This window comes from Leptonotus elevatus, chromosome 4 (genome assembly GCF_054856555.1).
Source record: "Leptonotus elevatus isolate MCC_2025b chromosome 4, RoL_Lele_1.0, whole genome shotgun sequence".
In the NCBI taxonomy this organism is placed as follows: domain Eukaryota; kingdom Metazoa; phylum Chordata; class Actinopteri; order Syngnathiformes; family Syngnathidae; genus Leptonotus; species Leptonotus elevatus.
The window spans coordinates 19,490,114-19,517,876 of record NC_141242.1 but is presented as its reverse complement, the minus strand read 5'-3'; the positions used below and the strand labels follow the sequence as shown (position 1 = coordinate 19,517,876).

At 41.1% G+C, this 27,763-nt stretch overlaps 1 protein-coding gene across 4 annotated transcripts in view; it reads right to left on the bottom strand.

Moving 5' to 3' along the window:
• Positions 1 to 26,525, bottom strand: part of hipk2 (homeodomain interacting protein kinase 2) — a 78,640-nt gene extending 52,115 nt beyond the window's left edge. For all 4 annotated transcript variants that reach the window (XM_086073105.1, XM_086073104.1, XM_086073107.1 and 1 more), the window contains exons 1-2: positions 26,163 to 26,525; positions 3,247 to 4,393 (exon numbers count right to left, since the gene is read on the bottom strand). In XM_086073105.1, coding sequence (XP_085929231.1) covers positions 3,247 to 4,393; positions 26,163 to 26,181 — 1,166 coding nt within the window. In that variant the 5' untranslated portion in view covers positions 26,182 to 26,525. The remainder of the gene's footprint in view (positions 1 to 3,246; positions 4,394 to 26,162) is intronic.
• Between the last annotated feature and the right edge of the window lie 1,238 nt (positions 26,526 to 27,763).

The window sequence follows — 27,763 nt, the reverse complement described above, 5'->3', positions numbered from 1 at the left end:
TCAGCTGTCAGCCTCTCAGTGTGATACACTGCTGGAAACTATATCAATAATAATAATAAACATATTGTTAAATCAATATATTTCTGTCAATCAAAACTAATGATTTCATTAGATTGTGTAGTTCCCTAATGAATTGGCTGAAGCAAATGCAAAACGGCATGTAATATTGCAGTTTTGTCAGCCCCACAACCATGCATTCATGAGGCACCGAAGCAAACAAAACTGAAACTGGAAGAACCCTGAGAGCTGCGTTTGTAAATAGCAAGCTTGAATTCTGCTTTTTTTTTTGTTGCATAAGTCAACGTTGTGGAAAATCCATAACTCATTTGCAAAAGGCTCCTTTAGTGTGTACATGAACATAAACAAGCACACTATGTATGACATACAAAGTACAAACATCTGTGACTGACGGGTATAAAACCCTCAGCAAATGAATGTAAATAAAATAAGTCAAAACAGCTCTGTGGGTGTAATTTCTATAATGGGCTTGAATGTAATAGTACTTTTGTCTCAACTATGAGACAATTGAAAGTGGAGGAAAATGCAAATATTTTGTGCCCACAATTCCACAATACCATCTCATACTCATGCAAGTTCACCTCATCAATCCAAAACAGCATTTGGCTGAGAGGAAAAAACAAAAACAAAACATCAGCCCACAAAGACATATTTAATTCCACTGGGCTCAAAAAGATGAAAGAGGAATGTTTTGGCTAATGTGCGGGAAATAAAGTAACACAAAACCGGTGTTAGCTGAGCTGCCAAATGACAGCCGTGTGTAGTGAGTAACCTGTAAGGGAACAAACCACACAATGCACCAGCAACCATCCTGTTATCTTTTCATCTGAAGCCATCAAAGACAGTTTAACGCTCTCATCTGAACCTTTGAACACCCTGTGAAATGTACCCGCAGCCAAAGTGTGTTTGTTGCCTAAACTTTGCGTGATCAACTGACCATCTCCCATGAGCTCACTTCTGAACTAAAGACTCGCCTCAGTCATCAGAATCAATCAGACACTCCTGTTTTGGACATGGCGGTGTTACATAAAGTAGAGGGACTTTCAAAAGTGACTAAAGAACACACAAATTAAGCGTGTATTCACATCACATCAGGGTCGCAGAGTCCTTCATCTGGTGTCAAATTTTTGGGTTTTCCTTCCCTTCTGCTGCTTTGCAAAGAGGAAATGAAAGGATGAGCTTGCCACACCGCTTCTCTCATCACTCCCCCACAAAACAAAACATTTTACGTCCTCATTACCTCAGTACCGCTGAGCAACAACAGATAACTGGTAGAAAAGTTTACTTCAAGATGTGGACATGTGTTGTGTAGCTTAACTATGGTAGCTAAAGTCCGGCATGGAATTGAACTGCATGTGATTTATTGTTATACCTGAAGTGTTTTAGTCTGTTAGTGCTGGGGTTTTTTTTCCAATGGAAGACAAGTATGAAAAAAGCCATTTCCAGGAAAGGCATAACGACAACAATAATGAATCCTCAACGGAGGATGATAAATGCAGACTGATAATGGAGGTGCATTGAGTAGAGCAATGATTTCCAACCAGTGTGCTGTGGCATATTAGTGGCCGTGAGAGTTCATCAGGTGTGCTGTGAAAAATTATCCAAGTTCACTTAACTGGTCTGAAAATGATTTGTCTTACTTGACAAATGCCCAGCCTTTTTTGCATTCAGACATTTTTCAAGCTGCCAACCTCCCATGATTTGGGGTGTGGGATCAAATCCGCACCATGACCATGTTTCCGGTTTGGGAGCACAGATCGTACCAATGAGTTAAAAACTCTGGACAGCTCAGCACCTCATTTGGACTTGAACTTGACTTCAACAACAGTGGTAAAAGGCAGAACAGAATGCATATTGCTTACATGATTATTTAATATTAAATTCATATTCCATCCCATTTCAGTAGCAAACTGTTTTCTCTGGCACTCACTCAAACATTTGTCAGATAGGCAGGTCAGATACGCTGGTAACAACACGGTGCACAAGCGTCAATCAAATTCAAGACATACCAATAGATCCTATGAAAAATATAAAAAAACGGAAATTTTCCATGACTTTATAAACCTTATAAACCTGCCTGTGGACATGTTCGGGGTGTGTTTGGTCACCCTACCTTCACTCAATAAAGGTTTGCAAACACTGGATTAGAGAGACCAGGTCTTCTCAGAATTCTAGTGACTTCAACTAAAAACAATGTTTGCATAGGAAAAACGGTTAAACATCTGAAAGACACTTTAGTTACACACATATGTATTATGTACAAAAGAACGGTAAATAAACACCCCAACCGTTATAATGAGCACTATCTTGACAGTTAGAGAAACAGCCACCTGACATGTGCCTGTGGTTATGTGTTTTGAGTAGGCATAATCATAAAATACACGAGGAATACTGTCGCGCTGACACACCTGTTATTTCCTTTGCCTGAGCTCCAACACCAGGCCAGGTCCCCGAGCACAGCTCAAGTATCTCTTTGTGTGAACATTAAAACTGTTTGATTTCTGGACGCTACCTCAACTCGAACCAAAACACTTTATTTTCTTTTTTTTTTGCTTTGGATAAAAGGGATGTATGAGAGGTACAAGAAGGAAAGATCTTCCAGGGAGTCATCTGGTTCTAATGCCGGGCCTGCTGGTGTGGATTACAGGCACATATTACAGGAGAACTTGGGCTGACCCCTTCATCTTTATCTCAGGGGAAATGGGAACCCTCCGTGGTGATGGGGCTGAAGGTCCAGAGGGAATCCAGGCAGTGGGAAGCAGTGCAGTGAATATAGACCCCTGGGCAGGCTCCATGATTGGCACCTTCTTTAATGAGAGTGGATCTCAGTGTAGAATCTTAACCTAACAGATGTATTTTCCTTAACATATCTACAATATCAAAAATGATTCATCACAATTTTCTTTTTAACAGACATTGCTCAATTTGAACCCAAAGCATGCGCATGTACACATACACACACATCATGTGTCATCATTGTGCGTCTACATCCTCATCCCACAATGGAAGAGATTAGCAATTCCAAAAACAAAAGCACACTGAGGGATCTTGAGGACTTCAGCTGCAACAAATGAATGGCCCAAAAAAATCTGCTTTGCTTTGAAAATGTTGCCATCAACACTAGAATAATTTAAACAAGGCTTAGAAATACAACCAGTGCTCCAATAAAAGGATCAGAAACAAAGTGAGGAACATGAATAGAATGTTAATATTCTTAACTCCTCCTACCTGTAGTATCTGGACTGTAGATAAGTGGAGCAGACAGCTTTGGAGACATGGCTGGCTGAGCCAAAGTCAATGACTTTGACTCTGTAGGGCTGCCGAGATGGATCTACAAGCATGATGTTTTCCGGCTTCAGATCGGCATGGATCAGACCGAGACTCTTCAGCTTCATCAGCGCCGTGGCCACCTGCTGCAGCACGGGTCTGATGTATTTAAGCGGCAGTGGGCTGAACTTGTTCTGCTTCAGGAAGTCGTACAGGTTCTGCTCCAGCATCTCAAACACCAGGCACGTGTGGTTCTTATGCTGGAAGCACTCGTAGGCCCTCACAAAGTTGAAATCGTCCGCGTTCTCCGTGCTCAGACGGGCCAGGATGCTGACCTCAATCTGACCCTGCCTTGCGTACGACGGGTGGTTTTTTAGGATCTTGATGGCCACGATCTCGTTGGTGCCCCTCTTCCAGCACTTAACCACCTGTCCAAATGTTCCTCGTCCCAAGAATTCCAGCACTTCGTACGTGTTGGTCATGGAGCAGAGCACCTCATGCTGCACCAGCTGGTAGTCGCCCTCATTGTTGGAGCCGCTGTTCTTGGATGTGGCCGTGGAAGCAGCGGTGGCCAACGTAGCCACCGTGGCTGCTCCGTTCTGGATCATCAGTGGACCGTGCTCCTCGATTATCTGCACACTGCTGTTGTTGTCAAGCTCCTCACTCTTGCGTTTAAGCCCACATCGCTGGTAGGTGTCCAGGAGACTGACGGTGCTGCGGCGAGTCAGATTGTGAACCCCAACACCGCTGCCACCGCCGCCCCCTCCGCTGCCGTTACTGCCTCCACCTCCGCTGCCCAGTAAAGAGCCTACGCCCCCCGAAGTGCTACTGGCTGATGCGACCACAATGTGGCTTGCACTTGCTGGGAAAATGAGTGCCTGCTCGTACGGCAAGGTGGAGCTCGCTACCTGCAGGGCGCTGTTAATTCCGAGGGGGCCGCTCAAGGCCGACACGTTCTTGCTGCTGTTGTGGCTGTAGACTTTGCTGTGCGTGCCGTACCCTGTCATATCCCAGTTGCAACTCTGCTCCACCTTCAGTTTCTTCACGCTAAAGAAGGCACTTGACTGAAGAGTGTGAGGGGAGAACACTTGCACTTGCGAGGCCATACCTGTGACAAGAGGGCAAAAGAGGGGAGGTGCAAAGAAGGAAAATGAGATGTTAGGAATTTCAGAGCCAATGAAACATGAGTGGTAGCTTGAAGCTTTAAATAAAGACAGCTTGGGTCAGAGCAGGTCATTAAAACACCAAGCGTATACTATATGTACTGTAGAAGCATCAACGTGTTAACATCATTAACTCCCAGCCATTTTCGCTGAAGCAAAACCCTTCGCTCCCGGCTGTTTTAGTGGATTTTGACTGATTTTGCAAGGCCCACAGTATATTGTGTTCGGTTACTATAAAAACATGGAACCTACCAAAAGAAAGATTAAAGTCTCTTCTTTCATTAGGAAAAAAAAGTATATTTGTAGCTATTTGGGTTTTGCAGCAATTAGCATTAGAATATTGCTAAGTTTCATCATTATTCACGAATCTGTTGAAAACACTGGGGAAAAGAGCTTGTTACAACAATTGATCTTTTATACTCTGCTGCCACCTGCTGGCCTTATTTGTAGTAACTATCTTTTTTTTACCATTTACCACGCAACATCTTCAGGTCATCAGCATCAAAGCTTTCTGTATGCTCTAGCATAATAAAAAAAAATTTAAACGGTAAAAAAAAACAAATTCATTTTTGGGACCATGGCAATATTTAAAATAGAACGTGTTTATACATTTTTGGGATGAGTTAATATTATGCATTAGGAAAATATCATCAATTTCCAGTACTTCTAGAAAACAAAAAGTGCAAATATACTTTTATGGGGAAGTAGACAAGCAAGTTAAGATGTGCGTTAATTGCCAAAAGTCATTTTAACAAATTGTTGTTTGTCCTCTACAGAAAGGTGGAAAAAAGAGGACTTCAAACAAAAATAACCTTCAAAATGACACAACACAGAGACACAAAAATGTACAGTACATACAAACAAGGCAACAAAAAAGTCCCAAGGAATGATTGCAATTTCCTTCTTCACTGCGCAAGCCTGCTGCTGCATTTATTGGGACACAATAACTCACTTTGGGGGAAATACATTTTTGTTCAGAAAGCTATAAGAGCAGCAGAAGGGAACTGAACTCTATCTCAACCACAGATCCTGAAGACTACAACAAAAAAGCAAAACTGCACAAGTGTGCACTTAACTCTTGGGAACAAGATGCCTTAGAGTAAGCAAAAGCCTCTCCAAGCAAACAACTGCCCAAAAATAGTCACTTCTTTATCTCCCTCCTTAGAAAACAGGCTTGTTTGTGGCATTGAAATGATTATCACAGCACTGAGAAGATTATATGCAGCTTGGAGTTCTGCTACGCTCTTTCCAGTCAGCTATACTGTATAGATGGACTGAGCTCTAAACAAAGTAAGAGCTTCCACCTGGTTATACCCACATACACGTACACACATAATTAGGTTTCGGTGCTGATGAACTGATGCCTGACAGTAACTTTTTATAGGCAAGGAACCATACTTGGTGACTTACACTTAAAGTTATCATATTATTAAATTTTTCAACATACTAAAATTGTTCTCAAATGTGTAAAAGACATGTCTGTGACATGCATTTGTCAAATGACTTTGGATCTTATATTTTTGCTGTCCCTAAATAAGCCCAAAAAACGCTCTGTTCAAAACAGTTTGTTTTAGGGGTGTGTCACTTTTATGTAAATAGCTGCACCAGGCCACGCCTAGGCCACACCCTTCTCTCTCGAAGGGGCAGTGATTTCGGTCATGTGCTAATGTGAATGGAAACGACTGCCTATGGGAGCAGAAGAAAAGAAAAATTATTAACTTATTTTATATGTGGAAAAACGGCATCACATTTTACCATAAGAAAAAGTAGCATAACAATACTATAGAAACTGTAATGTAGCGTTAGTTAGTGATTGTTTAGGCAATGGTTAATTTGCCGTAACCGGCAAATCTCCAGAGAACGTTATTTTGCAGTGAATGTCTCCGATTTGCCGTGACTGCTTGTAGACATTTACAAGCGGTTATGAAGAACACAAATATGCACATTTAGGCCACTACGCGGTCGCAACGTGCAAGCCATCTCATCGAGACCACTTAGCGGCCGGTTAACATCACAAAGTCATGTCAACTAGGTGGCGAGTTGCCAGTCACCGCCGCGGATTGTATCTTGACAAAACAATACGCAACCGCTTCATATTTGCTTTATCTCTTGTAACCAAACAACCTCCACATGACAAATGTAGCTCCCACTTTAGGCACTAAAAATACACCAGTAATATGGTAGAAGGTGCACATCTCTTATTAGAAAGGATAGAAAGGAAGACTAAATCAAAAATGTTAAGCCTTCATCTTTCCCGTGTGCAGTCGTATCACACTGTTGGGACCGATCCATTATGTTTAAACGTGTTGCAAATCCAGCTTTGAACAGGCTTTCACTAACGAAACAGTCCTTTGAGAAATAATGTTGGTACACGTCAAAAATAAAATTAATCCACTGTCTTCTCAAAGACGTGGGACAAAGGAAGCAACCACTTTTTCCTGATCATTGTTTCCCCTCTCCACGGAGGGGAAGAAAAGAAAGGCGCAGCCAGCTTCTCGAATTTCAGTGGGTGTGACAAACCTTTACCAGAGGTGGTGCCACTAACCCGAGGGGGCTGGGTCGAGTGCACTTCCGTGTCTTTTTGACGTCACTAAGTCACGGAAGTTTAATCTTTCCGTTTGAAGCACACATTTTTAGAAAGAAAGAGCTAAAGAAGTCGCGGACTGACTTTTTTCATACCTGGATGAAGACAGGCCGGGGACGCATAATATGGATAGAAAACCTCACAAAAGTTTATTTTCATAAAATGGGACCTTTAATTTGAGCCCACCCACAGGCAGTTTTTGTTGCTCCTCCAATGATTAATTACATTAATGAGAAAAAAACTATATTATGAACATTCAGAAATGTAAAAACATGACTTACATGCAAATGTCAGTTACAAAAGTATAAAAAGTCTTGAAATGTGCTAAAATAAGCTTTAATAAATGATTCATTTATGTTGCAATGTTTAGTATTTCTGTAATTGTTTTTTATTCAATAGACCTCTCCCTCCCCCAAAGTGAGTTGTTATTATTAGTAGGAATTGGTGAGTACCGATACCGGGCTTATTTCAGGGTATTGGTAATCGCGGTGGTGGCTGATACTGTAGCTGCTTCATGATCAGGAACTAGAAATTAGAAATTAAAATAATTGAAAATTGTTTTTGATTTCATGTAATTGGGATATGTAATTCTTTTTTTTGTTATCTGTAATTTTGGGGGGGAAATCCTATTCTTTAAAAAGGGCTGTAGGTGGTATAGGTACTTGGTATCAGTGACGATTCAAGAGTTGAGTACTCGTACTGGTATCAGTCTGAAAAAAAAATCTATTTAATTCAATATAACTTTATCCCCTAGGAGCAGTTACGAAGCAGCAGCAGCTGAGCAGTATCACATTTAAAAAAGGATAAAAAGATGTATAAGAATGAATATATGCACAATGCAAAATATACAATATGAAAATGCACAATATCAAAAGAGGTGAATTTTTATATTGCGCAGTTTGTGAATTTGACTGTGCAAAAGCGGCATTGAAAAGCTCTAATAATAAGGACTAATAAAAATAAAAGGAAGATGTGGAGACGGGACCATCAACGGGGATGAGGGGGCTTACATGCTCCCACACACCTGGGACACCATCCCTCAACGGCGCTGGGGGGTAGAGCACAGTTCTGATTGTGTCATAGAGCTTTTTTGTTTTTATAGGGTTTTCCTCACCCAATCAGCTGTTTTAAGACACGTCATACAAGGAAGTGTGACAGCTCTGATGGAGACTGAAGTGACAGCCAAAACTGTCAGCAAGGTCAGAGAATTTTCTCTTTTCTGGGAAAAAATAATTAAAGTCTGGAAAAAATAAACTCAAAACTCAGTTAGAAAGTAGACAAGATGAACGCCATAGCGCTAGCTCTATAATAATTACTTCTTTTTTTTTAACAAGTCATTGCAGTCATTAAATCAAATCAGTCAAATAAACAAGGTTAAGGTAAATGTGCATTTGTTACATTGGCATTTTTCCCACTTGCTGTAAAGCTTATACAAAAACATGAGCTATGTCCAGGCAGGTCCACCAAATTGTCAACTACTAAAGAGCAGTAGCTAAGTCTGTGGTCTTTGGTTTAAGACCCTACAGATAAAAAATATGGGATGAGGCTCTGGTTGCCAGATTGTGTCCCCTGAACTTCAAGGTGTTCTTAAGCAAACCTCATACTGTTTGGGATTGCAGCCCCCTCCCTCTAACATTTCCCTATTAGTGCATGTCCATGGCATCCAGTTATGTCTGAGTATATTTGTATCCAATGTAAATGGATCACATATAAAAATTTAATTTCCATCCAGAGGACTAAAGGTTGTTTTGCCTCTTTTTTCTCATCATCTGAAAGTTACATACATTCTTATGACGTTCGGGGAAAGCATGCATATTTATGGGATCTATTATGTGAACAGGAAGCAGAGGGCGCGGGTAAATGCCTTGTCAGTTTTTCCTGAGTGGTGATCATGATTAGTTTTGTAAAAAAAGAAATACCATCCCTCTATTATAATGTGAATTCCTTCATTTGTATTTAAACAATTTCTTCCTGTTTCATTTTTGTCTCCCCTCTGGCTTTGCTCGGACATTTCTGCTATCGCTACAGTCATCTGGTCTTAGTCCTAATGCTGTAGGATTGGTGCCGTTGTGCACATTAGAGGGTTTACAGTAAGCCCGACAAGTGTTACAGCTCATGTAGCACCTCCGTGTGTCCTACATTACATATTAAAGCTTGTTATATTAATGTCTCCGCATGATCATCAGGATGTACTTTTTGTTCCACCAAACACTGAACGGTCTGCAGGTATGGATTGTCCAGAGAGGTAACGAAGAACGTCCATGAGGCTATTAGGGGCAAGGCTCTCTGCTAATCACATAAGCTCGGAAGGCCAGATGTCACTTCTTGGATTACCAATTCCTCTGCCTGTACTTTTCTCTAAATATAATTTGAATGATGGCTTGCGTCACTGAGTGGCGTCAACAGAGTATGAATGAAAGCCAGACGGGATAATCACAAGCACTAAGATGGACGGACGGATGGACACGGAGATAGCCAGGTCTCATTCTTGAAAATTCCAGCATATCAACTCGCGTAATGAGGGAAATGTTTGGACTATAAAGGGGCCCTGATCTCAGTCACTCAGATGCAACGCTGTGGTCAAAGGGTTCACTTGATATTGGCTGCATGGTGCAATGAACTGAAGGCCACACATGTTCCCTAAAACTGGTTAAGCTCTGGAATTAGAAGTGGATGTTTAGAAATGCACACTAAAAACAGACCTGCCTTGTTATGTTATCGTGAGCGTAAAAGTACGAACAAAAGTACAGTGTTGAGGCATGTGGTGCACAAATAATTGAATGAGCCAATAGTAAGAGGTCAAATGGTTGGAATGTTATCTCATGACAACACACACACAAGCAACAATGTGACTAATTGTACGTCAATGGATAAGCACAGTTACGGAACCTCATGAAAAGTTCAGACACATTTGGAATTAAAACCATAATGCTGTCAGAAGTAACCTTTGCGTAAAATGTGTTATTTGAGTTATTGAACTTCTAACGTGTAAGACTGTAAAGGCCCTTTTGCTACACATTGACAGAGTTCAAATGCCTTCAGGAGTCACCATTTTCCTTTAAGCATACCCAAATGAACAGACTGCAATTAAGGATTCCTGAGACTCATTTTCCACTGCTCTGAGGCAGCCTGTTGAAATGGTAATAGTCAATGTTTTCAGAAAGATTACGTCTCTGTCAGGGGGTTGTTAATCTTCTTTTTAGGAGGATCAGGGCTACATACCATGTGAGTGACGGCTTGAATACGAGGGAAAGAGATCAGAATGTGAAGTGGCCCTGACATTTTATCCTGTGACCTGCTTCTGTTTGCACATTTTTATTAAATGTGTCACTTATACTCTAACGAGTAACCATGAAAAACTGTCTTACAAAAAGACCTTCTTTCACCAGCCCAAGCATTTGTGGGGAGTGTGCAAATCCGTTTTTTCCATAAAACAGACCAATCTTCATTGTAAATATGAGCCATGCTGAGCTTGCACCATACTGGATACGTGCAAAGGGAGACAACAGCCATCACCCAGGAGATTATCCACATACAGCAGTCCTGGTGGCTGCATATATTTGGAATTATTTGTGAAGGCCAGTGTCTGTGTGGGCTAAGAAGAACTTATTAGTCAATCAATTAAATTTGTACGCTCTAGATCAGGGGTTGGCAACCTTAAACACTCAAAGAGTATTTTGGGCTATCTAGCACAGGAAAAACGAGGAAGCCACAAAACCCCTTTGAAACAAGGGTAACACTGCATTTATCTTTTAATTTTTATTTTTTTTATGTAGCCTGTATGTACCAAAAAAAAACTACAGTGTGTGCATTTATGAAATCAATGAACTGCTATATGGTACACATTTTATTTCTCCAGGTAACAAAAATACACTTGACTGAAGCTAATTTTCAAACACACGTCAATGTCCTCCTGCAATATAATTATTCATGAAACATTATATAGAGAAATGTTACTACTATAGTTTCTTTGCATATCTAGTAAAGCTCCATAAGTTGAATTTGTTAGTGTTAGTAGTCGTACTAGTTTTCAGGTGTGTCGTACCCATGTGGGATTTGAGCTTCGTCACCCCCAACTTTTCAACACCCACACCCAATAAGGTTCCACGCTGTCAAAATTATTTTTTGCATATCATCGCTGTCCTGTGAAAAATACTTAAGTCCATTTTTGTCATTTTTTACGTAATTTTTTTTTTTTATGAAACTGAACTCAGAAATCCCCAAAATATTTTTAAAAAATGGACATAAGTGTTTTTCAAAGGAGGACAGCAACGATATGCTCCAGGCCGCTAAAAAACGGACGGCGGGCTTCAAATGTGCCTCGGGTTGAAGTTTGGACACCACTGATGTAGGTTGTAGTTTCATACCTTTTACCATTTTCTTTTCTGGGAATTATCCAAAGTTTGCCTATCAGAGGTCTTAATTGTCTTTTTCAGTGATGTTAGTAATGGTAGTGGCAGCCCACTTTGTGGGTTCAAAAAGCTATCCGGAAATAAACTAAAGTACACAGTGGAGCAGTATATTGTCCATATAGAGCAGTTGAGTCTTCTGATGAGGTGCTGAAGCCTGACACTGTGCAGGCTCTCACACTCGCCCGTGGATACTATTAACCATCCTGTTTGCTCTTTTAGCCCTCTCATCTCTTGCTTATTTATAGAGCAATGCATCACACAGGCTTGCAGTAAGATTCTGACATGTAGGCTGCGACTCCATCGGGCCCAGCAAGTTCCCTCATCTCTCTTAAAATCCACATAAAGGAGATCAGATCTTGGTAAAGGACATCCGGCAAAGCAATTATCCAAGTTGTTAGACAAACGTACACGGCTCGTAAATCAGCATGACTGCTTGCAATAAATGTGACTCTTGGTCAACTCAAGGCAAAAATATGTCATGTGGGCAAGGTTTTACAACAGCTGTACAGAAGACTCTCACATCATGTATGATACAGTGTTTTAGGATGTTCCCGAGCCATGCCTAAGCCCCCATTACCTGACTGTGGCAAGAAAAGGCTGCTTTTTTTGGGGGTGCCATCCATGAAGGGAAAAGCCAAAAGGAAAAGAAGAAGAAGCCCTCAAAACACCTATTATGAGGGAAAACATTTGACTTGCTTTTAATGCAAGGTCAGCCTCACCAGGCATGCGAGCAATGGTGGCAGAACTGTTTGCTCTGCTTCAGCTGGATTTGTTATTAATCAAATCACAAGTGTCAGAAGTGTACAAAGAACAATGCTCGGGTTCTCTCCACTCAGAGAAAGAAATAAAGAATAAAGGAAATAAAAGAAAAGAAATGTATCATTTTAACAACATGCATAAAAACATTGGGATGTTTACGTTTGTTTGTTTTGCTCATATCTCAGTGGACTGCTTCATGGTCCATGAAGGACGACATAAAATGTTACGAGCGGACAAAGGGGACTATACTATTTTTGGTCCTGGGTTCGGAGGGGAACAGTATTTTTGTCTATCCATTTCGTAAGCTACTTTCTGACTCATGGACAATGATATAAGATGTGAGGAATGGTAGAAATTGAACTCGTCTATTTGTATTCTGGGGTGGATGGAATAGTTCCAATGTAACTAAAATTGCAAAAACAAAATGATATTCATAAAGTTGTGCTTGCATCCGCATTTACACCAGAATGCATCGTGCCAAGCCTTCACAAAGTTTCATAGAAATTGGTTGAGCGTTTTTGCACCCAACAAAGGGTTATTAAAACAATATCTACCTCTTTTTACAGAGTTTCGGCTATTGCCATCAGGAAGGAGGTCGGTCGACCTTTACTTAGAAGTCCAATAGATACCTGAGATCATTCGTATCGTCAGCTATTTAACTTTTAAATCAGCTATGAGATTGCATTCCATATCAAGATGATAACTATGTGATTATGTTTTTTAAAGTATTTATCAAACTTGATTGTTTTTATTGTTTTGTTTTGTTTTTCTGTGATTGATTGTGGGGCACTGTTGCACACCAAATTGCCCTCCGGGGACAATAATGATCTTCTATCTCTCTTGCTATTACCAGGAATTAGAATTAGAGGAAGAGAAAACTGCCATTAATCTCATGCAATTTTAAGGAAAGTGCTAGATAGAGACATCTTTCTTTCTTTTTCTTTCTTTAAAATTATCTGTCATTGTTTTTGGGGGGGAATTTTGTACTAGTACTAATGGCATTGGTTCTCGATATCAGTGAGTACTTAAGAATTGTTTACTCGTACTGGTATCAGTCTGAAAAAAGTGGTATCAAATATCCCTAGTAATTAGCAAGTTATAGCCATACTGTAAATCCACCTGCTCATTTAAGGCTCACCCCACCAACACCGAGCTTCATTGCAAGTATTAAATGGTGTGCAGTCTTAATTACACGGGCTTTTTGGACCTTCCAGGGACACCTGATAAGCAGCCACACTAGAACACTTATCATTTACAAACCATGAGAAATAACTCCCTATATCGCGCTTCCTCTCAGGATCAACAATGACAGCTGGGCACAATGCACAGCAAAGACATCAACGCAGGAGAAGAGCACGTGAGAAAGACAGTACATCATAGGTAAAAGCGTACCATGGAAAAAGTGCATTGAAGCGGTGCAACATGTCGCGTTGTGTGATATAAGCAGATGTTTGAAGTTTGATTGTGAAAGTCAACACAGGCCACGGGTAGGCTAGTGCAAACTGAGGTTTGGAAAGGACAATGTTTCAGGAAGTAAAGCACAAAAGACAATGACATGCAAACAACGTGGCATACAATGATACTGATAGTCTGACAAGGACGCACATGCCGGCATACACAAACAACAGGAGCCATTTTGCCCTCACTTATTTATTTCTTATGTTTACAGGATGAACGTCCACAGCAGAATGTGATGACGGGGACAAGGAGCTTACATGCAGTGAGGGAACCTAAGCATGTAAGCTTTCTATTTTGTGCACGGTCTTATTCATTCAAGCATTCATAACTACATATCGAGTTTATGACTTTATGAACTCCCACTCTAGTGATTAAATTAAATGTGCATGTTTTAATGAAGATTGAAATTGCCTTTGGTAAAATCTGATAGTTAAACAGTGGGAGTTGTATTTTCTTTTGTTAATACAAACCAGTAGTTAGCACAAAAGTAAAATACATATTTGGAAAAACACAATGCTTTTCAATGAGCAGAGAGCTTCCTTAAGTAAGAACGCCATTTTGACTTGTGATGTAATTGTGACGTAAGCTCAGAATTGTTCAAAGGATGAAACAGTTTTTGTACTTTTGTGAGTTTTTTTTCACTTCAATCATTCAATGTAATGATACTGTAGAATTTAGCCAGAGGCGTCAAATCCTGGTACAAAAAGTAAAAACCCTGACAGTGTTTGGCTTTAGCCACAGGTGCTTCTACTCAACCAAGCTCGTTTATCTTGACTGGAAGCACCTGTGGCTAAAGCCAAACTGTGGCAGTCTGAACCTGGATTTTTTTTACACCTCTGAGGCCGCGTCGACGAAAGCGAAGCCGGCTTCGTTTCTCAAACAAATCTCGTACACACAGAAGCATTTCAAGATTTGCGTGTGTCCAAAAGAAGACGCTGAGGACGTTTGACGGCTGTAATGTATATGCCAAGTCTGGAGTGGTGCTGTAGTGCAGCCACAGGGAGGAAAGCGTAGAAGAAGAATCAGCGAAGAAGACGAACACTTTTTTTTCTCTAACTTTATTAACAAACATGGCTTTGAATGTATCAAAATGACAGGAAAAAGACGAACACAGGAGAAGTCACAATGCCGGGTGATTCAAGTACAACACTTGTTGAACGTGGGAATAAAGAAGCAAAAACATAAAAAATAAAATAAAAACAATATGCAGTTTCTTTTTAAAGATGAAAGAAATCCACTTGACAGCAACAATGTTTGTTTTTTTATGATATAGGTTCAAACAAGTGGCATCACTGTCCAATGGAACAGTTGAGTCATTGTTATGGATGTGTTCATAAATCAGAGGTCAAAGTCTGTTGATCCATGAGTATCCAACAGAGGCATCTGGACTTTTGCCTGTCCCGCCAGCTCACCTTCACCGCGCAAACCCACACACACTCGCCACGCCATTTGCATGCCCTCTCAGTAGGTAAGCCAAGCCCATCACACCTCGCCTCCCTCGGACATGCATTTCCTGACACTCATCAAATGTGTCATGAGACATCAAGCTTCTCAAGCACTCCTCAACTATATGTCAAAACCCTAACATCTAAACTATTCAGCAACTATGTGCATTAAAACAGCGTCCCAAAACATGCACCCAAAGGGATTTGTGGAAGCCCCACCCCTCTGGAACCTTGCGATGAACCCTGACAAGCGAGAAACCGGTCCAACCTGAACAGGAACCTTGGCGAACAGTCACTCACTTCCTGTATTTCCAAAACGCATCAGACCGATAACGAAGCACATCATAGACACGACAGGTTTTCGTTAGTGAATTGTTGGACTGTTCTGTCGCACAGGTGCTTGCATGCCTGAATGTAGGACATCGTCCAGAAAAGCTACCACATGTTGAAATGCTGATGCTGGGAAACAGAATTTACAAGCAAAGAGCCGCACAAGCGCCATATGTCTCACACCAGAGCTTGTATACTTTATATGTCCCTGATGTGGTCTCTCGGGGCACCCCTCCACCTCCCCTATGCAATCAAATACAAAGCGGGGATGCTGCACATGCCTCCACAGGCGACAAGAGTGTGTGATATTTCAGCAGAGGGCGTGAAGCTTTTTCTTCGGTCCCACTAAGACTACAAAATAGACTATTTTAGACTACTTATGTCATGAGATGTCTCATCTTGTACTCTCTGCCTCTTTACTGCAGGAACTCATCCATATGCATGCATATTAAATTCCCTTAATGTCTTAATCTTGCCTCATCGTTCTCTTTTTAACCCACTCTCCTGTATTTTTGCTAAGTCAGATAGCCCACCCTGCTGTAAGTGTACTGTTTCAACAGCTTTTAGCAGATTATACCGCACACAGATGCATGCTCGCATAACAATTTAGCCAGGCATATGTGTCCTTAATCCACCTGACGGTGTGTCGTAAACATGGCATGGACCCACAGCACAGGCAATAAATACAGCTTGCCGACTCAGCACTGATTCATACTTTTGCTGCATCTTTTCTGGAGTCCTCACAGAAACAGACAGCAGCCAAAGTCAGTCACCGTGTATGGAAAGTGCTTGTGTAAATATCTTTAACTGTGTCAGTTACACAAGATAAAAGAAACAAGCTCAATACAAATGTGCAAGTTTGGACCTGCTCATGTGGTCTGACATCTGACCCAACATTTCCAGTTCCAAATTGGCTGAAAGGAAAAACATTTTCCAAGACGATTACCAAGATGAAAGGGACGTCAAGGTGCACATGTTGCCATTTAAAGTCATCACTAACATTCTTTATGACTATCATGACGTGAGTTGGCCTGCAAGTTCACTTTTGGCCTTTTTTGTGGGTGAGCTTCTTTCACAGTGAAAGGGTGGACGCATGTTCTGTGTGTGAGCAACCGGCTGCTGTATTCCATCAAAAAAACACAGGAGATGTGACTCCAGATGTAAGAAAGAGACCAGCGAACGGAGATGATATGGTCGACGACCCCAGTGGCCCCCCCACTGACCTCTGCCAGTGCCTCGGAGGCCCATGGGCCCCAGTAGAGGGGGTTCATCTCTCCACCCAACTCCATTACTGCCGTCTTTTTATTTCTATGTACTTTTCAATCTGTGTCACTCCCCATCTCGCCGCCTCGTTGTCTCTGGGGTTGAACAGGAGGGGGGTCAGTTCAAAAGTATGTCGAGCTGAGCGGCTGGCTGGCCTCGATGGGCCTTCGGCTTTGAAGTGAGGACTGGCTCGAAGGCGCAGTTCAGTTCAACATGCATCTTGGGTTGATCCAATCCCACAAGGATGGCTCTTAGAAATACACAGTAGTGATAGTGCATTTCACCAGACGTGGAGCTGATATGGGGCAACATTTCCGCCACATATTGAAATGTGTCACCTCACCGGGACCTCTTTCAGGACAATGTGCTATGTTTGACTGGAGCATGCAAGTAAAGTATTTTAAAAAGTCAATGTGCTTGAGTTGGTACGGGATGGATGGCTGCCTTTTCACTCACTGTAAATTTAGGGTAACCAAACCTCCCGGCGGATTTCATCAACAACGTTTAGTCCTGCTATTACACAGACCCTCTCCCGTTGTCACGTTTTTTGCCATGTGTATGTCAATCACGCAGTTTTCATAGCGATTCATACGATAAAACCAATTAAAAGGGAATTTAACTGTTAAATTCCTTCCTATTTACTTCCAAATTCACGTTTGCGTTGTCATCCGCATCTAATCGTTAGCGACCCCGATACCATCTGGTACCGACACCAGACTTACATAGCAGTCGTTGACCTGAACTAGAACTACTTCCTGCTTTCGTATCTAAAAATCATGGGAAATGTAGTCCTACTATCCACTGCGGTCGCTAGCTGCTGGTCAGACAACGCAAGCTAAACTTTCTAGCGATATATTTCCAATGTTACAATGCGTGACTGGTGCAAAGTAAACGGAACAGCCAGCTTCCAACAGCTGTCGGGACCAGGCAAAAAAGGTTTAGCGCTGTTGACCAGTCAACCAAGATAGCATTTAGCATTAGCTATTGATGCAGCTGACGGCCGTCTTCCCCACCAGGAGGCTAAAAGGGAACTTGTTTTTTTTGTAATAACAAAACTAACAAATTACTATTAAGTCATTGGTTATCGCCTATTACTTACATAGAACAGACATTCACTTAGGTTGCAAATCATGGAAATTCTATATACCTCAATATTGCAGTGGTGGCTAACTATTATTTTTTAGAGGGCTTCAGGTATTTGGACTTGGATTGGATTGGATAACCTTTGTGATTTTTCAACATAAAACATTTGCAAAAATGTTCTTTCACTTTGGGAAACAATTATCAACATTTCTTCCCATTTTCTGACATGGTATGGACCAAACCAGGAATTGAATCATAATTAATTTATGTTTACGCATTCTCTGCACTGTTAATAATGTTCTGTTCTGTTTTTGAATGAAGATATAGAAATAAAAAATAAATAAATAAATATTTAAAAAATATTCTACATATTCATGGCTTATTAAAAATATGTATCTGCAGCCCAAAACTCAACACAAGGTATAAAAAAAAAAAAAAGGAGCAGGAATTGAATAAAACTATGTGTCTCTAAGTGTCTGTGTTGTCACAAACAAAGAGCAAAGTCGTGCTCCGAGCCTGCTGATGCTATTACAAGACTCGAGTGCTGTCTGTTGCTTTCTGCTTGGCCTCCTGGCTTTGGGCAGTAATGGGCCTGAATGCTCGCCTGAGCTTTGAAGTTCTTTGGTTATTAGCCAAGCATGGCGCTGTACCTGCAGCCATCTGTGACGAGGCCGCAAACAGCCCTCCCTTCCACTTCCTTCAGAGCGGGCAGCTCGCGACAGGAGTGCAAGCTTGCTTGGCTTGTGATGTGGACGCTAAAACTGTTGATATTTCTATCTATAATATAGATAAAAGATACTTGTTCTTCACATAATGGTACATTCTTTACGGGTGTTCAAGTTGTTACTTGCTGTATAGTGTTACACACATCACTCAAGTGGACAAGGCTGAACGTTTTCGATGCTCAAGCCAGAACATCTTTTTTAAAGAGTGACACATCTGATGAAAAATGGGAGGCAAAGAAAAACAAAGGGATTATGAATTGGGACAATGCATTCCAAAATACAACATGATGGTTTTGGCATGCAGGATTAGTGATGGAACAAAGCAAGCGGACAAACCAAGGGTCGACCATGGCGGGAACTTAATGGGTGGAGGGGGACATGATTAAGAAGGGCAGAAAAGCTGCAGTAGCCAGACCATCTTATCAAACCAGCACACGCAGACACCTCACACGCACACTACATGTGCTGTACAATCTGGCAATCGGGCTTCTGCTAAAGTGTCACATGGGCACCATGTGTGCTGGCCAATGGCCTCACAGCTTATCAACAAACAGTGCAGGATGGAGGGGACAGATAAAAGATATGTGGAGGGGGTGGGGCAGGCAAACATCATGCATGTGTGAGAATTGAGAGGCTGGCGGCTAATGTGAAATATTATAATTAAAGTTTGCATTATGTACATATGCACCCTTCAAAACCTTTTTGACAAGATCAGCACAGAAAGTTACCTTCATGCTCTGTGGCATACAAACTCCCGACCCGGTACGCAATCACATCTGGCTTGTGGGAAGTATTTGATACATAACACGGGACTGGCCCTGGCAGCCAGCATAAAAAAGGGCATTAGCATACACTGGATGCTGTCTTTATTGTTCTCGAGCGCACCTATTTTACATTTGAAACAAACAGACAATCGGTTCCCAAATTCTACAAGAGACTAGACATGGGCCGACTACTGGTTTGACGGTTTACCATGGTTTTTTAAAAAGTTTCAACTGCTAAAACTTGCTGTAATGATACCTCCTTTTCTCTTCTGATGGTACTTTACTTTTTTGTCTCCTTAGGATTTCTTGGCATGTAACGGAGGAGTAGGAGGGAGGGAGCAAGACAAGATATTGCAAACACAAGGTGCCAGCGGGTACTAATTAGCCTCAGGGACAATAGGAGTAGCCCACAGGTCTGCTCTAAAAACAGCTCACCAACATTAATGGAGGGACACTGTGACTTATTAAGAAGGTTAACATTCACTTAGTCATTTATTTATTTATACTTAACATGATACTTCTTTCTTCTGTACTTAATATTATTCATAAAAAAAATTTTTTTTACTTAAATATCCACCCCCCTAAAGGGTCATGTTAGAGCTTAATTTTAATACCATGATAGCAATATTTTTGCTCACGGTTGTCATACCATCAGAAACTAATATCGGCCCATGCCTCCAAGAGACCAGAGTGTCATTAATTGCACTAACATGGTAACCCAGGGTGCCATATTCACGTCACTAAAACTAGCAATAATTTAACCGTTCACAATTAGAAATGATGTCTGTACAAAATACCATATAATTAAGGAGTTATGATAACACAGTCAAACTTGACAATTATAACAGCAAAGCATGCTGAGAAATGCCGCATCCTTTGATTGTCTACCACATTACAATATATTTTGAATGGCTTAATGTGACGCACTGTTGACACACTAACTTCAAATCCCGTAAGCTGTTTTACCGAAAGGCTACCTGTGATCATTACATATAGCTCCGTGTACATGCATCTTAAACACTCTGCTCAGTATCTTTGGTAGCACTTTATCTGTGAGAGCAGCTGTTGAAAACGAACAAAACATCACATGGGAGGCACCTCACTGATAAACACCAACACTTCACATTCATGTTTAAAATGATTTAGTTTTAGTCTGTTCAATACATTTGTATCCTGTTCGGAGCACGACCTGAAGTGTGTGTGAGTTTTGGCCCCCTGTGCGATTAACTTTGACATTGCTGCTCTCGGGATCACTGTGTAATTATTGCTTAATAGACCTAACAACAGGTCTTGTTCGCTCACTTTCTTGTGGTAACGTGTAACTCTTTGTTTGAACTGCGGCTCACATCAAAGCACAGGATGTATCAGACGGTACAGAAACTCTCTCTATCGTACCTAATTACACCATTGAGCACTTACTGGCGGTATCACATTTAGCGACAAAGAACAACATTCATCAGATATTTCTCCTCTTATCGTGCTGATGCCTGAACTACAAAGGGGTACATTTTTAGCGGGTTGGCATAAGGAGAAAATAGTTTCCTAAATGCTACGAATCCATTTCAAAATAAAGTATACACAAGCAAAAGCAAGCAATCATAGATAATCTTCTTTTTCCCAGTGGGCAAAAAACAAATGTGTTTTCAGTTACTATTATGTACACAAAGCATTGTTCTGTGCAATTCTACTCTTGAATATACTGTAGACTCGTCGGCCACATCATTAGGTACGCTTGCACAGTTTAATGTAATGTTTAATGTCACAGTGGCGTACTCGATTTCTTCAGCTAACTTTTTGTAAACAGCAACTACAGCTACAATTGTTAAATGAAAGCAACAATATCATTGGATTGTGAAGATGAACTACTACTACTGTACTAAAACACATATCTTTTGGCACATTAATTGAAGCCCTGTAGGTAGAGCAACTGGTATGATGCCCAATATACCAACTCCTACTTACTGGGGACCATTACTTCTCCTCAAAGCCAGAAGCAGCTGTTCCAAACTGACACCACGCATCAACAACAGTGCTAAAGGAGAGAAGGGCCCTTCAAAACACACACTCCTCCACTTTGATCTAAATGAACTGTCAGCAACTGATGTGGTCGAGACAAGCCATGCTTTCAGAGTTTTCCAGAGGTGCGCAAAATGTGTCAGGAGCACTAAAACAGGAGACTCAAGTGACTGCAGAGAGCATGCGAAACAGAGAAAAAAAACTTATATATTTCAAGCCACTAAGTTGACCCTTTTGAAAAAGCCACTTCTCAAACTCAAGATTGGTCCTCCTGCGGCACCCTGATGTCTTCTGTTTTGTCCAACCCTTCCCACTCTGGAATTGCTTTGAGAGAGCTCAAATACAGTATTCCAAGTCTTTATAGCACGTACGTTTAGCAAATCAGTAGCACAAAAATCGGGAGGTTTTATTTCTTTCCTTTCAAATGGTTTATCCATTTTCAGAGGCATTTCTGAGCAGGCCACCCTCATCAAACAGACCAAAGGGAGCATTTGAAAAGATGAACAGAAGTTATGGAACGTGTCCAAAAACTGTTTGAGGAAGGCCCTTTTCTGTTCCAACAGGACGGTGCCTCTGTACTTGGTAAGATGAGTTTGGTGTGGAAGAATATGAGAAATCTGATCAAGCAGCTTTGGGATCAACATATCCACGCACAAAAACAATTTCCACATAATCTTTCCAGAAGACAAAAACAAAGCATAGAGTACTACAAAGTAAAACGACAAATGTTTTTTTGTTTTTTGTTTTTATGTAGAGAGTGGGTGGGAATCCCACATTTGCGACCATGTCACCGGTTTAGGAGCGCAGAGCACTACCAGTGAGCTAACATTCTGGCCCACTGATACAGCTCAAGACCTTATTTGAATGCTCACGAAGCGAGGTAAGTAAAAGGCTAACCTACTTTTTCCTTAAAAAAAAAAAAAAAAAAAAACACGGACACACAAAATCCGCCTTTTTTAACCCTACACCACTCGCAATCAACTTGGGAGCAGTCCGCAGTCTACCAGTTGCGTTAAACCAGATCAGTGGCCTAGTGGTAGTGTCCGCCCTGAGACTGGGAGGTTGTGGGTTCAATCCTCCGGCCGGGTCATACCAAAGACTATAAAAATGGGACCCATTGCCGCCCAGCTTGACACTCAGCATAAAGGGTTGGAATTGGGGGGTTAGATCACCAAATGATTCCCGAGCGCGGCCCTTGCTGCTGCTCACCGCTCCCTCAGGGGATGGGTCGAATGCGGAGAACGAATTTCTCCCCACTTACGTGGGTGTGACAATCAGTGGTACTATAACTTTAACTTTACCAACACAGTGCATGCCGCCTCCTATTTGTCGCGCAACGAATTTTAATGAATTTATAAAAAATCTCTTGGCCGCCAGTGGACATGTCCGGGCAAAAGAGGATGTTTTGTCACCCTAACCTAAGTAACTGCTCTTCCATGTAAGCTCTTTATGTGTCACATCATCTCCTGTCAACATTTTCTTCTGTCCTCAGGCCTGAACTCAATACACCATTCTGAAAGATTGGGAATCCATCCCTACAAGGTGTGGCCCGGCCGTGGACTACGAAAGCCCCCAGAGCTCTTCCTGCAATTCTAATCAAGGTTTAAAAAGGCACAACCTTGGACTGTAATCCTGGGTCGCAGCCCATGAGGAAAAGATCAATCAAGCAACAACAAACAAGGGTGAGCAGAGGAAGGAGAGAGATGCAGTTGGGAGTCATTTCTGGGAAAGTCGCTCTGTCCTAGGAGGAGAAACTTCCTTCCAAGTCAGGGCAGGGTACATTCCCCGCACCAACATTCCCCTTTGTATACAACGCACAATGTAAAAAGTCCAAATCTGTGGCTGTGTGTGTGGATTAATCAAACATCAATCTGCTCCTGACACTGCGGTGCTCGGTACCACCTTCGTCCTCAGCGGGGTCTGAGTCACACTTTTCCCATCTGCCTGCATGAACGAATGAATCCTCAACGGAATACTGCTTGAGCAATAATGTGAGCAGATGTCTACTGAGCAAACAGGTGAAAACATCATACACAAGCTACGGTTATAAGCTTTTGCATGCGCATGTACTTGAAACTCCAAATACCCTCTGTTTGGACTAATGGCAAATACACTTGGGTTAGGTTAAAGCAACAGGAACATGGACAAAAATAACTAAAATGACAAAATTGAACGGCTAATACCAGTGAGAAAAACGTCTATTTGTGTTTGTCCATCTGTGTGTTCGCAGGCCACTTCCTGATTCACAGAAGATGACGTAAAATGAATAGATGGACTTTTTTTTTTTAACCTCGGTTTGAGAGGAATGATTCAATCGTAAATCGAATGGCAAACAGAAATAAACTGAAGCGTCGTCTTTGTGTGTGTTCGTTTGCCGCTGTGTTAGTGGGCCCATGGGGGGTGACACAACTGAAAGGACTGTACCATTTATTTTGTTTTGGGGTGAGAGGAATGGTTCAAATATAATTGAAACAACAGAAAAACAAACTAAATTCCTCTTAAAAATGAAAAAAAAAAAAAGCTAAAAAGTTGGTGAGTGTCACATTTTTGTTTTGTTTTTTCTGTGTGTTTACAAGTGACAACAGATTGGGTCAAATGAATTGACTGTACATTTTTGGAATGGTTCGGTTCTAAAGGGGCAGTCAATGGCAAAAATTCACCTGTTTTCTGAAGCTGAGCCGTGATCGGTTTTTACTTGAGCCCTGAGCAACTGATGAACATTTTCAGTCGACTACAAGTAACAAAATGGAGGCCCCCTGACATGGATAAAAACGGATGGAATTTGCCCGCTTAATTCGTATTCCACAAGCACAATATTAATCACAATGTTGTATTTAGGCAAGTGGGGGCACATACAACATATTGGGAAGAAAAATTTGGGGTTGGCTTCCGCTTTAACAAAAATAATACAGTACTACTCAATAATAAAAGGTTTAGAATTCTGGGATGGGGAGTGGGGGGTTGGTTCCTCAAATCCCATTCATCCATTTTCTATCGTCCTCATTATGTGAAGCTGGTGAGCTGGTGCCTATCCCGATTCCCAGTGTGGCGAGGTGCTAGATATTCCCTGGAGTCCCAACTGGTCGCCAGCCAATCGCAGGTAACATAATAACAACCATTCACTCTTATATTTCCGTCTCTGAACAATTGAGAGTCTTCAGTGAACCTAACAATGGTGAAGCCAGAGTACTTGAAGACAAGAGAACAAGCAAACTTTCCAAAGGTGATTCGAACCCAGAACCACTGGACTGTATACGAATCTGGACCAAAATGTATTGAATAAGAGGGTCATCGTTACGCTTTGCAAAGGTAATAAGTAGTTCTGCAAATCCAGAGACAGTAGTTGAGCATATGTTTTGCACCTTTCAAAGTTGTATGTAACTGGTTATGTCGTTTTTGCATAATCCTTACAACTAACAATATCTCTCTTTTGCTCTTGTGTAAATCTCCCCTGAAAATTTGTGTTTGCTCTTAACGACAAATGAGAGGAAATAGTTCATCATACAGGTTTAGGCTAATAGGTGCTCGTTGCCAACCTGTAGCCAAGGGAAAGTAATCAACATTATGGGCCTTTACTTTATTTCAAGGCCACCAAAAATGTTTCCAAAGGAGACTGGTCATTTCCATGACAGCTGCACATAGTATAACAACCTTCTCCAACTTTGAGGGGGAACAGTCAAGATAATTAATTCCCCTGGTGTCTTTTTGTCCCCCTCAGAGGCAAAGGAAAAGCCAGGAATGTAATTTACACTAATTAACTTTTGCACGGACATCTCACATTCAACTTTCCTTTTTATGTCAGGACAGCCTCAAAGCCCCATCACCTCAATCTTTCAATAAGCGACACAGTTGATGCTGCTTAACAATTCGGTTTCAGGACGATCCTTTCTACTTTTCAACTGCACTCCTTGTGAATGGTAATAAAAACAAAGAGATTCCCTTTGATGCCAGCAGAGGGACTATGGAGTAACTAAGGGAAAATATTGAACATGAAGCTAAACAAATATTAAAGACATCAGGGGTCATTATTTGCTTTGTGATGCATTCTCATTTGCATAAGGCTCCGGTGGGAACGCAAGCGTGCTGCGCTTCAAAAAAAAAAAAAGAGGGGAAAAAACACTGTAAGAGGTGAGAGAGCCTCGATGGCATCTAAAGGATGCAGGCTACTAGCTGCTAGTGAGTGAAGCATTACTAGTACGTTTTGAAATTAGAAACAACCATCTGTTTCACTACGAGCATCGCCAATTGCGGATCGTACGAGGAATTTGAATGGGCCGATTGCATTGGTTTCCATCTACAACACATTTAAGCACGATTGCATGAGCGATTGTTGAGTTTGCTGCTCGTGAAATACAGTACACTCGTCAGTGTGACAGTATTTTAAAATTGCAACCAAGTGACAGCAAACGGATAAGCTTTAATGGGTGGCGTCCAATTGAATTAGTCACGGGCACATCGCTGCAGACGTAGCAAATTGAATTGGTTTTTTTTTTTAACAGTGGAATCAGCAAGACCATATGTGCATGCTTTTCGGGTTCAATTGAACATAAATGTGAAATGCAACAAAGAGAGGCGATTGGAATGCCAGCAATCGTTCCGTGTGCCTTTTCTAATTCATTCGAAGAGCACAGATGGGATCTTTTGCAGGTGTTTCTTTTTCATAATGACTCTTCTATGTAAAAGCATGCAGAATTGTCTGACAGTGCAGATCGTCTTTTAAATGTGACCACCAAGTAGCGAGAGCATAAAAGCCGAGTGTCTGAAATAAATGCAAAAGTAAACACTGCATGTTGAATGATTTGACAGAACGAAGACAGGCGCGTGAGGGTGCAAAGCATCCCCCCGCTTGGTTTCAATGATAACAGCAGGACTTACCTTCGTATACAGGGGCCATCGGTGCAAGGGTTTCTGTTATTCATGGCAAACAATAAATAGAGACGTCCGTTCAAAACTCAATAAAAATCTGCCATCTTGAACGAGAGATGAGAGTACCGCGTCGGTCTCCTGCATTACTGGCCCGGTTCATTAGTGACGAAAAGGCTCCTAATTCCCATCCGGTCCGGGGCGTCTTTCAATCGGCGGTTCCGACCACGATCCAGATGAGCCCACCTGCGTGGCTTGCTCTCCGCAGGCTCCCAGGACGAGCCACGATGACAGGTTGACTTTCAGCTATTGTACGACATGTCTGTGGAGTGAGGAGTCTGCAAAAGTTGCAGAGGTCTGACTGAGCGCAGCGAGTTTGGTGTGCGAGCGAGGGAGCAAGTCGATTGTCGAGCAAGTCGAGGGGGGAGGGAGAGAGGGGGGTGAAGTCAGGAAAACCAATCGTCATGAAAACATGATGGATTCATCCTCAGATCGGAATAACATAATGACGGAACCAAATTAAAATTAAGTGTTTCTTAATTTGCGATAGATAGATAGATAGATAGATAGATAGATAGATAGATAGATAGATAGATAGATAGATAAACTAACTAATATTTAATAATTAAAAAATTATAATTTCAACTGCTTTAATTTGATTGTTTTTTAAATTAAATTAAACAATTATTTAATTTAGAAATAGGTTGTTGAATGTATATTTTAAAAGCTTGTATTTTACAATTTACCATAACTCAACAAATGTATTTGTATGGATAAATTCATTTCTAAAAATTCATTAGAATTATCCAAATTTAGAAATATTAAGGCTTATATATATATATATAATAGAGAGAGAGAGAGAGAGAGAGAGAGAGAGAGAGAGAGAGAGAGAGAGAGAGAGAGAGAGAGAGAGAGAGAGAGAGAGAGAGATTAATAAGCATGGTCTTTTCTTTACTCACAAGGGATATACGGGTTAACATTATTGTTTAATTGTAATATAAAATAGAGATGCAACCTTTCCACACATCATTACATTTGTGCTTTCTGCAGCCAGGTCGGGATTGTAAATCAAAATTGGTTCGCCACTGATATTAAAAAAAGAAAGGAAAAACATGCAAATACATTTAAACACAATTACTCATGTCAGGTTTGATTGTAGAGGTATTAATTAATAATACATTTATTATTGTAGTGGTTTAAGAATCATACACTGATATGTGGTTCTAATATGTTACCTTTTTGAACTATGAGAGGCTATTAGAAACAGGGATTTTTGTTGCACGAGAGTAAATAGCCACAAAAAATAATTAAATGCTTATAAATTAGTGCATATGAAATGTATCAACAATTAAGCAATCAAAACTGATTATGTTTGAAGGGGGAAAAAACATGCATTGAATCTAACTCAATAAGCAGGTGTTCCTAATGTTGTGGCCACTTAATGCACCTTTTTTTCATTTGTAGTGTTTATTAAAGGTCGCTGTGCGTTTTTGGTTGGATGCTGCTGCGTGTGTTTGCTCATGTCTGCCTTAGACTGCCTAAAACTAAAGCCCCACTGTATGACGACATGAGATTTGCCCAGAATGAATTTGAATGGAATCGGATTACATCGG